General features: G+C 43.1%; 1 protein-coding gene and 1 non-coding gene across 2 annotated transcripts in view; one reads left to right on the top strand and one right to left on the bottom strand.

Moving 5' to 3' along the window:
- Positions 1-13793, bottom strand: part of LOC119395884 (protein MMS22-like) — a 123499-nt gene that overhangs the window by 73522 nt on the left and 36184 nt on the right. The window contains exon 5 of the mRNA XM_037662893.2: positions 1889-1961. Coding sequence (XP_037518821.1) covers positions 1889-1961 — 73 coding nt within the window. The remainder of the gene's footprint in view (positions 1-1888; positions 1962-13793) is intronic.
- Trnam-cau (transfer RNA methionine (anticodon CAU)) lies at positions 8740-8812 on the top strand. The gene has a single exon. It is a non-coding gene; the product is annotated as a tRNA-Met (tRNA).

Below are 13793 nucleotides of genomic sequence, written 5' to 3' on the forward strand. Positions count from 1 at the left end.
CATCAACCGTCTCCTACGCAACCATCTCTTGCACTACCTTAATATACTGAAAATATGGGCTGTACAAAAAGGATGAGAAATGGGAGATGTAAAGGCCTGTATCAGCACTTCTATCTTCTTGTGACATCCCAACTGTCACAATGTCAGGAAGAGGCTGGTTACTGTTGACAACCGATAATTGAATGTTTTACACTCGTAAATGGATGACTACTATTCCATGTTCTGTAACCATTCTGTTAATGCCATTCTGTTTTTTTTTAATCACCGATTGTACCAAATGGCCAATACCATGGAAAATGACAATGCAGGTACAATTGTGTACCAGTGAGCACCTTTGGCAAGATCATCACTTCAGATTATCACTCCCTCATCTAAGGCATGCAAACATTTTAGCAACAATATACAGATCAAGAATCCATGGTAAAACTAATCTTTTGCACTGCTTATGTGTTTTACTTGAAATTGAAGTCTGGAGTCTAAACACAGCACTGCAAAGATTTAAGTGACCTTGCGAATTTTGGTATGTGTGTCTGGGTACAAAAGAAATACACCTCTTTTTTTTGTACACCTGGTGTAGCACACTTGAGCTGATGAGTGTCCATGGTGCGCGAAATTTAATGGACCAACATTTTGTGCTTTACAACCTTTATAAAAAGAAGACTAAAAATAGGCATTTTATTAGTTTACACAGTGCAAGTACTTTTTCCGAACCATTACTTTATATATACCAGTATAATACTGCTCAGTAAAGAAGAGAAAAATGATAACCAAAGTTCAAATTTTTAAGATTTCATGCTGAAACATCAGTGTAATGTCAGAGTAGTACTTATTCTGCATTTTGACAATTTTGGTGCAGTCAAAGTACTCTCAACTTGTTGACTTCAGTCTTTGGGTCCTTTTCAGTTCAATTTAGTCAATTTTAAACAGAAAACAGTTAACCGGACCCAAGCAGGCATCAAAGTCTGTAAATTTACGGTGATTGGGCACAGCAACTTCGGCTGGTATTGCCACCTGTCTCTTGCTTTTGCAATTTTTTCCCAACCTTCCAGACCTCTTTTCACTGTAAGAATGGCCTTTCCTGGCTTTGAAGTAAGCGCAATTTGCTGATTCTGCTCAATGTAATTACAGGTGACAGCTTCTCTTAGTTCACTTGTCAGTTTCGTGCCATCAGCATCCACACAGCTGTTCACAACGCAGAACTTGACAGTGCACCATAAGGCACAACCGATGATGGAAGCTATCATGGCATTGTGCACTTTCACCGGTGAAAGAAGAGAGCATTACACCAGAGAGTGTTTCCATATGTGGAAGTGCTCAAAACACAGCACGCAGTTCCACAGATGAAATATGACACAGAGTCGTGCATTGTGGGTAATGTAATGGAGCCCACTGAGTGCGCCCACGGTATTGTAAAAATTTAACCGAAGCGCAATTGCGCTTCGCCCATCCGAGTGCGAATCGGTGGCAGTGCAGAAATTTGTCACATTAACCACAGGGTGTTTACAAAAGCATCAGTGATTGCTCACTTGGCATACCACTGCGTGCCCCGCTGTTTCGAAACTAACAACTCACTTAGTTACACATCTCAGTTATGAAACTAAGTTATGAAACTGAGTGGTTAGGAGGCCGATGAGAACTCAAGCACATCAAAGAAGTGTAGTCAAAATCAGAAGACAATGAAACCTAATTTGCACAGTATAGTCATAGAGAAAACAGGTTGTTCAATCCCACAAGTGATTCAGCAAGCTTGAAGATAATACTTAAACATTCGAATCACACTACTGCAATCATAGTGCAAGTTGTAATTATTTTTAGTGTGACTTTCATAACGATAAGCTCTTCTTAAACTTCCCAACGTTCTACAACCAATATCACAGCAAAGTCATACCTTTCAACTTCATGCCTGATGAAGCTGAGAAATGAGGACACTTCATAGTGAAGCTGTGCAGCCCCGCCAGAATCTGCAGGCAAAGCTGGGTAAGTCACATACCACAAAGCTGTTTTTTAAAAATTAAAATTCCCATGAGACTTGTCGTAGCGACCCTCTGCATTAGGACTGTAATTTGTGCGGCGAAACCACGTTTTCTATGTAACATACGGCTTACTTGCATTGCAGAATAACAAAATTAAACCTCAAAAGGTCACATTCAGGGCAACACTCTCATGATTACATGCAATAAAAGGATGCATAAAACTGACCCTAAGAAATCAGCAATGCCAATCATAGTCACGGTGGCGAGCGCGGAACATCCTTTTTTGACAGCTGGCGTCACGTACCACATTACTTTTACAAGCTGGCAGCTGATCAATAAACCCTTTCATGCTATAAAAAAGAAGGACAAGACAAACACGAGCACTAGAATCTCTTCTGTTGATTAGTTAGTGTCTCTGAAAAAAAACGAGCCCATGATCCATTTCCCTCCTTTCGTTCTTTCATGGAGAAGGCCTTGTCCCGACAGACTTGTCTTCCTATGTCCTTGTGCTGCTAGTGCTGTGTTTAAGATTCGATGCCCAGCTTGTAAATGATCACATGCTATGTGATGCCAGCTGGCGAAAAAGAGGGTTCCAACCTTGCTGCCTTGGCTACGAGTGATGCAGACTAACTCCCAAGATTATAAGCGCAGAAATACCCAACAAAGTGGACGGTGGAATGACCGCCGTCGTAGCTCATTGGTAGAGAATCGTACGTGTAATTTGAAGGTTGTGGCTGTGGTCCGTACTGATAGCAAAGCTTCACTTTAATTCCTCTTAATTTATGTCATAATTAGCACACTAAAGTTAAAAACTACAAATAATGTCTCCGATGCCTTCCTTGGCATCATTGTCTGTTGTCTTCACTAAGTTATTGACCCCAGACTAAGAATTTATCTAAATAGGAAGCTAACTTGGACCGGCTGGTACAATGCTGAGTGACTGAAACATGATGCTCAAAACATGCAACTGCCAGCGCTTTTGTCACAGATGAGCGCTTGTGAAAGGAGCTGATGCATTGTGGTATACGGTGTGGGCGAGAGTATTTGTGACACATGGTGACCGCATTCGGTCTGGTAGACAGCTGTTCAGTTTGTGATTCTTCGCGGTGTCAGTGGAGCGCCATGGCTTCAAAACACTGTACTCATGTGCCACGCTGCGCGAAGCAATCCACTGGATGCCGCACTGCATGGTAGCTGTTGTGATCTCTCAGGGTGATATGACAGTGTTTACCAGGAACACAGAGCACAACAAATGCTGCGAGAACAAGGCAAATTAGCGAAGGAAGCCTTTTCTTTTGCCGCTATTTTTTTGTCCTTTTTTTTTTTAAAATAACACCATAATGGTTTCTCTCCTCTCGCTCCCCTTTCAGATTTAGTGAGCATGCAATACTGCTCGAGCGCTATAACAACGTATCATGAAAAATACGCGTTCAAGTCCTTATTCGTAACGTGTGCGCTGCTAGACCCCGGTGTTGCTGAGGCACGGTCGCGCGGTGCAGGACACGGTCCCAGAGCTTTACAGCCACGGCATGCAGCGCTACGACAGTGCCACCAAGGTACATTTTTGCCCATGGAGAGACATACCCAAGCAAGCCCTGGCGATATACATACAGCTTAGCTGTAAAACATAACCAGCAAAACAGGGATATACACTAAAACCTCATAATTTGAACTCGGATATTTGGAAATCCGGCTTAATTCGAAGGATTTCTGCGGTCCCATATTTTGCTGTATAAATCTGCATGGAAAACTTGAAGCCATGGTCAGCACCAACCTGGTTAATACAAAGACTGGGTGCCATATGTGCCAATTCCCGATCCTGATTTCGCTGCAAATATGCGGAAACGACGGCACTTAGGAGCGAAAAGGCAATGCAGTGTAGCGATACTAATGAGTGTCAGGTGAAACACCCCAGCCTCGCTGCTGCCAGTGCCAAAAAAAAGAAAAGCAGTATCGTTGTGAGCTGGAATGTGCACCTGTGGAAAAGACGTGCGGGCAGCATGTTGCATGCTTCTCGCAACGTCAGCGCATCATGACTTACCCATTCCTTCTGGTAAACTAAATAACTTAAAGAAGGATGGTCTGACGGAATTCGATATGTGTACAAACCTCTGATTGGCGGTTGCTTCGGCCATTTGCACACTTGTACTGCTGGCAGAGTTTTTGCCTGCAACGCTTACTTCGAAAACCCAGTTCAAAAACTTCAGTGATCATGTTTCCCAGCCAGAACACTTTGCGAATTCCGTCACACTGGCCATTATTAAATTCTTTATTTTACCAGAAAGAATGAGCAAATGGTCGCATCATGATGCACTGGCATTGCAAGAAGCAGGTGACACGCTGCCCTCAAGTCATCACTGTGCAGCAGTGAAGCACGCCTGCTTTTCCGCAGGCGCGCATTTCCGCTGACCACAAGACCACTTTTTTTTTCTTTTTTGCGCTGGCAGCGGCGAGGCCCATCGCTGCCCCAGGATTCTGGCAAAATTGGGACAGAGTATTGCTGGAAAACATAAACCTTGGACCTGCAATCTAGCAGGCACAGCAAACGACCACCTCTGATTACTTCCAGTAATTCAAGGTTACTTAATTGCATCTCGCTTTTTGTATGCTTCATAAATTCAAAAACCAACTTAATTCGTAGATTTTTCACAGAACCAGTGACTGAACTAATGAGGTTTTACTGTACATGACATAACTTATGCGGCATATCATGCAATTAAAAACATATGCATCAGTAATTGCACAACTTGAAAATAGGGCATAGAAACTGGCATTCTACATAACACTGTCAATCTCATGAATTTGAAATGAAACACTGCAATTTTCAAGTTCTTGGTGTCACTCACGCTGGTAAGTTACCTGCCACACACACACGATACATAAGCATACGTATACTTGCAAAATAACTAACATGCTGTTATAGAATGTCACTCATATCGTAATGTAATGTTTACTTCAAGAATAGAATACACGAAGTAACAATGATCAAAACCAGCGGATAGTGTGCATCATTCAGAAGCTGTGTGGCTCATGTGCATGGAGGTAATGACAGGTCAGCGGCTTTTATAAAGAGACGTTTCACTGTCAATGAAACAAAAAACCTTGGCCTGACAGAACAGGAGTGGTTATACGCTCAGATAACCATAAATTATACTAAGAAAACCTTGTACGAAGACTAAAAAGATGTTTAATGAGAAAGCTATAGTTGCTGATATGGAATGAACCACACCTAATCGATTATGAAGATATATTAAGTTTGTTAATCCATCTTCCAATGACCAGTAGAATGGTCAAGCGTATAAAACATTTGGCGTTTACTGGGAGGCGATGAGAAGCCATGACTTGAGATTTGTGGTAGTGTGCATGCACAACACATATCTAAGGGCATGATGCAACTCACCGCCGGTGTAGGGGGCGCCCAGGTTGGTCTAAGGCACATTGAAAGGAGAGCTACTGCACACCGTGTGTTGCTGAACCTCGAAAGACTGTGCACGCTGATCGAACATAGAGTCCTTCAGCGTCAACACGTCAAGTAGAGTCTAGCAAGGTGAAAGTCACCAGCGCACGGTGGTGGAAGTGACCGTGCTTTGTGCTGTCCCATTTAAAGGGATATAGGTCAGGGTCCATACTGGGTCATTAGCGAAAGCTATTAGGCCCAGCACTGCCACCACATGATCCGCATAAGCGTTAGATTCCTACTGGCATCGAGCGAGAGTAATCAACGCTGGCATTTCTTTTTACCTAAGTGGTGTCATCAGATCAAGTTACCCCGGCAAAAATGGGTCACTAGCATAATGCATTAAAGTTTTATTGATATAAAAAAATGACCTTTGTCCTAGCTTTGCGAGTATTCATCTGCCCAACCACCTCGGTATTTCTCAGATGCTCCCGAGCAGAAAACTATGTATTGCATCTCCTGGAGGTGGCGCTGCATTACTCACACCAGCCAAGGACCCTCTACAGATCGTCTATACCGAACAGAAGCTTCTTCAGTTACAGAAAAGAACCTTCTCCAGGTACACGTCGACGGTGTCCATGTTACTGCTGTCATAGACACTGGGACCCTTGACTCCATCATGACTGTTTATTTCCTTCGCAAGCTCAAGAAGGTTCCGACATCTGCAACATCTCTGTTAGCCGATGTCGCTGATTGCAGCAATGCTACTGTCGTAATGTGCCATGCCCGTGTTAGCACAACTGATCACTACACAGTTGCTGATCACTAGTCATTTGCTTAACCATTCTTGCACAACGCCTTCATGACGTTACCCGAGGGCTGGACTTCGCGCATTCTGCCCTCGACTGTTCTACCAGCACACTCCTTATTCACTGGACTTGCCCTCACAGATTCCACAACCGACCGCAGAGTTGCCTCTGTTTGGCCAGCTACACTCACCTTCTATTGCAAGTATTGTCCTACGTTGAGTTTGTGTCGTCGGCGAGTGAGTGTGTCAAGATACAAACGAGCAGTACGTCCCTGTCACCACTCCCGATTTGAATGAAATTTATTATAGGTGCAGGATCTAGACCCAGAACAATGGCTTCAAAGTTAGTTTTGTGGAAAAAAATTTTGTTCACTTGAGAAAGACATACATTGTGGCCACAAGGAACCCTTTTCCACCAATTTCTAAATATGCAAACTTTGAGGGCATCTACAAAAAAAAAATAAAGAAGGGTGGTGCACTTTTTGGTCACAATAATCATTCTCTTCAAAAAACAAGTGAAATGCAATTTTATGAGTTTATTGTTTGCATTTGCAATGAAAGGACTTTTGAGGAAAATAATCACAAAGATGGTAAACCGCCAAAAATAGCTGTATTTTACGTATTTAATGCCACAGGCCAATTAAACTGAGCGTAATAGATCTCTGTGTGTGTCGACCTTCATATTCGAAATTAACAAAAATCATTTTTGTGGTGTTCACGCCCACTATTATACTTCTAAATTGCGTTCAAAGGTATGTGGTTTACAAAAAGTACTGAAGCTCTTGAAAATAGGTTTCTCAAAAAGGCTCCTTTTAATTGTTAAAGTCTCTCTGATTGAAATCAAGGATATTGTCTACCATGCCAGAAAAAGATCTGCATTATTTGAGTTGCTAACACGTTATAATGCATCAGATGTGACCAACTCAAACCAGCAGCCACAAAATCTGTGAAAAAATGTTGCATTATTTCAGTTGTTAACATGTAATAATTAGGGCTCCGTGTTTTCGGTTTTATCCGAAAAAATCCAATAAACATTCGTCGGTAAAATTTTTGACAATTCGGATTGAACCAATAAACTCCGATTTCAGGGGCCAATATGACCTGATTTCCTTCTTTGTTGAAAGGACAAGTTCTAAGCGCTCATTGATACATCTTCTGGTTTGACCGAATTAATGTTTACCGAGCGTAGCTGCATTATGCGACGTAGCTTTATTGTGCTCTGACTCAGCTTCCTACATGCACAAGCTTCACAAGGACTTGCAACTCTCCAACCCCGAGTTCAAGGCGCTTCACTTCAAAGATCCGTGCCACCCACTCAACAACGCTCTGGACGATGGAATCGGGACAAGCTCATTTAACGTAGTTCACGACTTTGTTGTGCACTTTCCTGCCCTGTTGAAGTCGTCGGGGGAGCTGCGCCGTAAGTTTGGTCTTGTGTGCTTCGCCATGGACATGTCCATCAAGTCGCTAAAAACCGTATGTTCATCGAGGTGGTTCTCTTTTTATGAAGCTCTAGAAGATATTTCGGACTACTGGTGCTCCATTTTGTCTTTCTTGAGAAGTGACAAAGCCCAGGGAGCGAAGTGTGAGAAGCTCAAGAGAGTTATTTCATCGCCTGAAGCTGTGCATGACTTGCTCGTTAAGATGAGGTTTCTGAAGACCAATTTTTGTGCCGCACTCTCAATCATTAAGGAACTTGAGGCACAGAGTACCCTGGCACACCAAGTTTATCCCATACTGGCGGTTCGTTTGCACGCACTCATCAGTCAATGGTGTGATCCAACCGAGGTCTTCGCATCAGATGTCAAGTCTGTTCGACCTCCTTGACGAGAATGACCGCTTAACAACTGTTGCAGACTTTCACGGATACTAGGCTGCTGTGGGCGAAAAGTGGAGACAGACATCTGAGAGGAACCTGTGTGATCAACTCCAGTAGAACAAAGAATCATGTTGGTACTGTGTTCAAATTGTGAATCCAAATGTGAAGCATGAGCTGCCCTGCACGTTCCAAACCTATGTGCCTATTTTTCAATTGGTGCTTCTTGAAACTGATGACATGAGCCAGCTCCTGAGTGATTTTGCGAACTATCAGTGCTATGAAATATGTAACATTGTTGAACCCCTGTCGTTTTGGAGACTTCACAATTTCCAGTGGCCAGTGCTTCCTCGCTGCACCCTGCGTCTTCTGGCGCTTCCTGTTTCTAGCGCTAACGCTGAAAGGGCATTTTCAAAGCTAAGAGTCGTCAAGCGAAAGGAGCGCACTCTCGATCACTGACAGCAACCTCTCAAAGGATGATTGCATGTTTTACAATAAGCTTTAAGCTAAGCTTGTTATGCGCACAAATACAGGTGTTTTGTGTTCAAGTATTTCGCTGGTGTGTATATGTTTTTGTGCATTCAAACCTTCTAGGAAAAAAATGTGCTTCGTTCACATGCTACATGACGCCAACAGGCAGAAAAAGAGTGTTCCACACTCGCCGTCATGGCTACTGGCGGCACTGACTGATGCTCCCACGTTTAAACGCACATATATACCCCATAAAGTGGACGGGGGGATGGCCGCTGCGGTAGCTCAGTTGGTAGAGCATCGGACGCATTATTCGAAGGTCGCAGGTTCGGTCCCTGCCTGCGGCAAGCTATCTTTTCGTCCACTTCCTTTTTTCGCATTTACCTTACATTTACTACTAAAAACATCCCCTATACTTTCCTTGGCATTATTGTCTGTTAGTTCTCATTAATATTGTGTATAACAAAGAAAACGAGCCCTTAAAATTAACACTTCTTTCCTTCATGACAAATATGGTATCACGAAATGAATTTAGTGTCTTGCTGATGTTGGCAATTGCACTTGGGTTCTTGGGTGAGAACTGCTAGGTCTTGCTAGTTTGGAGCATGTTATCGGCAACATTCCTAAACAGGAATTTGTAGTAAGGTAGTAAGTGGTTGTTTCTTTGATGAAATATATAAAAAGGAGGGAAGGAAAAGGAAAATCAGTACCAATGGCCACACGGAAACTGTCTCGCTCTAGCAGCTGATGCCTGAATGGCAGTCCACAGCGAATGGGGAAGGAGGGAAGGAAAGGAGGGGGAGAGAATGTAGGGAGACCATTTACATGTGTACAGAGAAGGTCGTGATGTCAGAGAACCCTTTCTTCATGACCTCCCTAACACAACCCCACCACACCAGCACCGTCATAGAAGGCGTTATCCAAGATGCGAGTTGCATGACATTCATTGGGTTCGCTTGTGCTCATGTTACGGGCAGTTTTGTACATGTTGGGGGAAGAATGATGTTCACTTGTGCGCAAAGAATCAAAGACAACTAACACACTCACATAGTATTTCACATTTCCTCCACATATGTATACGATCTTCTCTTTCCCATTTCTGTGCATCTTGTACTTTTGTGTTGTGTTTTTTGTTCGTATGTGTTTGTTTTGGCCCGTTCCACAGGTTTGGCCAGGATATTACTTGGCTAGGGAGGGGGGTGGGGTGGGGGCAACACCTGTGCTCTTGCATTTGTATACATATACAGGGCATTTCAGCGAACACTGCCATCAATTCTTAAAAAATAAGAAAACATGTTCAGAAGGAAACTGCTAGCTGTGGCGGATGCCAGGGTGTATCGAGAGCATGCTTATTAGTTATCTGGTTAATTAAAGTTTGTTGATCAACTTCTTAATTAGAGAAGCTTGTTGGTTATTGTCAATGGCAAGATTGTAGCCCTGGAGAACGCAAGGTCGTAGTGCTTTTTAAAATGAAGAAAAAGTCGTTGTCTAGAGCCCTGCAGTGCGAGAAAACCAGACATTTTTATATGAAACGAAAGTTCTTCAGCTATATAGTGGACCAGTGGTCAGTAGTGAGCTTTGCAAAATTTGTGTGGCACATACGTCGGTGCTTGCCACGCGTGTGTTCCCTGCTTCATTTTTGGAGAACTAGTGGTGAGTTGTGGAATTCGCTGATGTGCTGTGGTACATGCGTATTTTTCCCACAGACGACTTCTCTTGGACTAGTGGTGAGTAGTCAGGCTTGTCAATATCTGTGGCACATACTTATTTTTTTCCGTGAATACGACTTCATTTTTAGTGAAATGGTCATGGGTAATGGGGCTTGCCAAATTTGTGTGGCACATGCGTTGGCGCTTGGCACCTGCATGTTCCTTTCTTCATTTTAAGTGGATCAGTGGTGAATAGTGAGGTTTGCCCAATTTTGTGTCGCATATACATTTTTTCCCACGGAGAGACATACCCAAGCACGCGCTGGCGATATACAGCTTAACTGTAAAACATAACCAGTATAACAGGGATGTACAGTACGGTCCACTGTTAAAGGGAACACTCGAATGAGCACCCTGCATGTTGCTGGCCCACTACCGGCAAGTGGATGAGGAAACTTCGCTCGTGCATGGCACTGTTCTGTCAAAAGGACTCGCAACTGCCAACCACCAGTAGTCATATGCAAATCTAAGTGACTATGCTGTTGCACGAGAGCGAAATCCGAACATACTCTGCACGCAAGTGTTCCCTTTAACAGTGGACCCGTCTGTACATGACAACTTATGTGGCATGTCATGCAATTTAAAACATATGCATCAGTAATTGCACAACTTGAAAATAAGGCATAGAAACTGGCATTCTACATAACACTGTCAATCTCACGAATCTGAAATGAAACACTGCAATTTTCAAGTTCTTGGTGTCACTCACGCTGGTAAGTTACCTGCCACACAAACACACGATACATAAGCATACGTATACTCGCAAAATAACTAACATGCTCTTATAAAATGTCACTCATATCGTAATGTAATGTTTACTTCAAGAATAGAATACACGAAGTAACAATGATCAAAACCAGCGGATAGTGTGCATCATTCAGAAGCTGTGTGGCTCATGTGCATGGAGGTAATGACAGGTCAGCGGCTTTTATAAAGAGACGTTTCACCGTCGATGAAACAAAAACCTTGGCCTGACAGAACAGGAGCGGTTATACGCTCAGATAACCATAAATTATACTAAGAAAACCTCGTACGAAGACTAAAAAGATGTTTAATGCGAAAGCTATAGTTGCTGATACGGAACGAACCACACCTAATCGATTATGAAGATATATTAAGTTGGTTAATTCTTCTCCTAATGACCAGTAAAATGGTCAAGCGTATAAAGCATTTGGTGTTTACTGGGAGGCGATGAGAAGCCATGACCTGAGATTTGTGGTAGTGTGCATGCACAACACATATCTAGGGCCGTGATGCAACTCACCGCCGGTGTAGGGGGCGCCCAGGTTGGTCTAAGGCACATTGAAAGGAGAGCTACTGCACACCGTGCATTGCTGAACTTCGAAAAACTGTTGACGCTGATCGACATAGATGTCCATCAGCGTCGACACGTCAAGTAGAGTCTAGCAAGGTGAAAGTCACCAGCGCACGGTGGTGGAAGTGACCGTGCTTTGTGCTGTCTCATTTAAAGGGATATAGGTCAGGGTCCATACTGGGTCATTAGCGAAAGCTATTAGGCCCAGCACTGCCACCACACGATCAGCATAAGCGTTAGATTCCTACTGGCATCGAGCGAGAGTAATCAACGCTAGCATTTCTTTTTACCTAACTGGTGTCATCAGATCAAGTTACCCCGGCAAAATGGGCCACTAGCATCATGCATTAAAGTTTTATTGATATAAAAAAATGACCTTTGTCCTAGCTTTGCGAGTATTCATCTGCCCAACCACCTCGGTATTTCTCAGATGCTCCCGAGCAGAAAACTATGTACTGCATCTCCTGGAGGTGGCGCTGCATTACTCACACCAGCCAAGGACCCTCTACAGATCGTCTACACCGAACAGAAGCTTATTCAGTTACAGAACAGAACCTTCTGCAGTTACACATCGACGGTGTCCGTGTAACTGCTCTCATAGACACTGGCACCCCTGACTCCATCATGACCGTTTACTTCCTTCGCAAGCTCAAGAAGGTTCTGACATCTGCAACATCTCTGTTAGCCGTTGTCGCCGATGGCAGCAATGCTACTGTCGTAATGTGCTACACCCGTGTTAGCACAACTGATCACTACACAGTTGCTGATCACTAGTCATTCGCTTCACCATTCTTGCACAACGCCTTAACGATGTTACCCAGGGGCTGGACTTTGCGCATTCTGCCCTCAACTGTTCTACCAGCACACTCCTTATTCACTAGACTTGCCCTCACAGATTCCACAACCGACCGCAGAGTTGCCTCTGTTTGGCCAGCTACACTCGCCTTCTATTGCAAATATTGTCCTACGTTGAGTTTGTGTCATCGGCGAGTGAGTGTGTCAAGATACAAACGAGCAGTACATCCCTGTCACCACTCCCGATTTGAATGAAATTTATTATAGGTGCAGGATCTAGACCCAGAACAATGGCTTCCAAGTTAGTTTTGTAGAAAAAAATTTTGTTCACTTGAGAAAGACATACATTTTGGCCACAAGGAACCCTTTTCCACCAATTTCTAAATATGCAAACTTTGAGGGCATCTACAAAAAAAAAATAAAGAAGGGTGGTGCACTTTTTGCTCACAATAATCATTCTCTTCAAAAAACAAGTGAAATGCAATTTTATGAGTTTATTGTTTGCATTTACAATGAAAGGACTTTTGAGGAAAATAATCACAAAGATGGTAAACCGCCAAAAATACCTGTATTTTACGTATTTAATGCCACAGGCCAATTAAACTGAGCATAACAGATCTCTGTGTATGTCGACTTTAATATTCGAAATCTTAAAAAATCATTTTCGTAATGTTCACGCCCACTGTTATACTTCAAAATTGTGTTGAAAGGTATGTGGTTTACAAAAAGTGCCGAAGCTTGAAAATAGTTTTCTCAAAAAGGCTGTTTTTAATTGTTAAAATCTCTCTGATTGAAATCAAGGGCATTGTCTACCATTCCAGAAAGAGATTTGCATTATTTGAGTTGCTAACACGTTATGATGCATCAGATGTGACCAACTCAAACTAGCAGCCACAAAATCTGTGAAAAAATGTTGCATTATTTCAGTTGTCAACATGTTACAATTAGGACTCCGTGTTTTCGGTTTTATCCAAAAAAATCCAATAAACATTCGTGGGTAAATTTTTTGACAACTTGGATTTATCCAATAAACTCTGATTTCAAGGGCCAATATGACCTGATTTCCTTCTTTTGCGAAAGGGCAAGTTCTAAGCATTCATTGATACATCTTTTGGTTTGACCGATTTAATGTTTACCGCGCGTAGCTGTATTATGCGACGTAGCTGTATTGTGCTCCGACTCGGCTTCCTACATGCAGAAGCTTCACAAGAACTTGCAACTCTCCACCCCGAGTTCAAGGCGCTTCAGTTCAAAGGTCCGTGCCAGCTACTCAACAACGCTCTGGAGGATGGAATCGGGACAAGCTCGTTCAACGTAGTTCACGATTTTGTTATGCACTTTCCTGCTCTGTTGAAGTCGTCGCGGGAGCTGCGCGGTAAGTTTGGTCTTGTATGCTTGGCCATGGGCATGTCCATCAAGTTGCTGAAAACCGTATGTTCGTCGAGGTGATTCTCTTTTTATGAAGCTCTAGAAGGCATTTTGGACTACTGGCGTGCCATGTTGTCTTAC

Source organism: Rhipicephalus sanguineus, chromosome 6 (assembly GCF_013339695.2).
Source record: "Rhipicephalus sanguineus isolate Rsan-2018 chromosome 6, BIME_Rsan_1.4, whole genome shotgun sequence".
Classification (NCBI taxonomy): domain Eukaryota; kingdom Metazoa; phylum Arthropoda; class Arachnida; order Ixodida; family Ixodidae; genus Rhipicephalus; species Rhipicephalus sanguineus.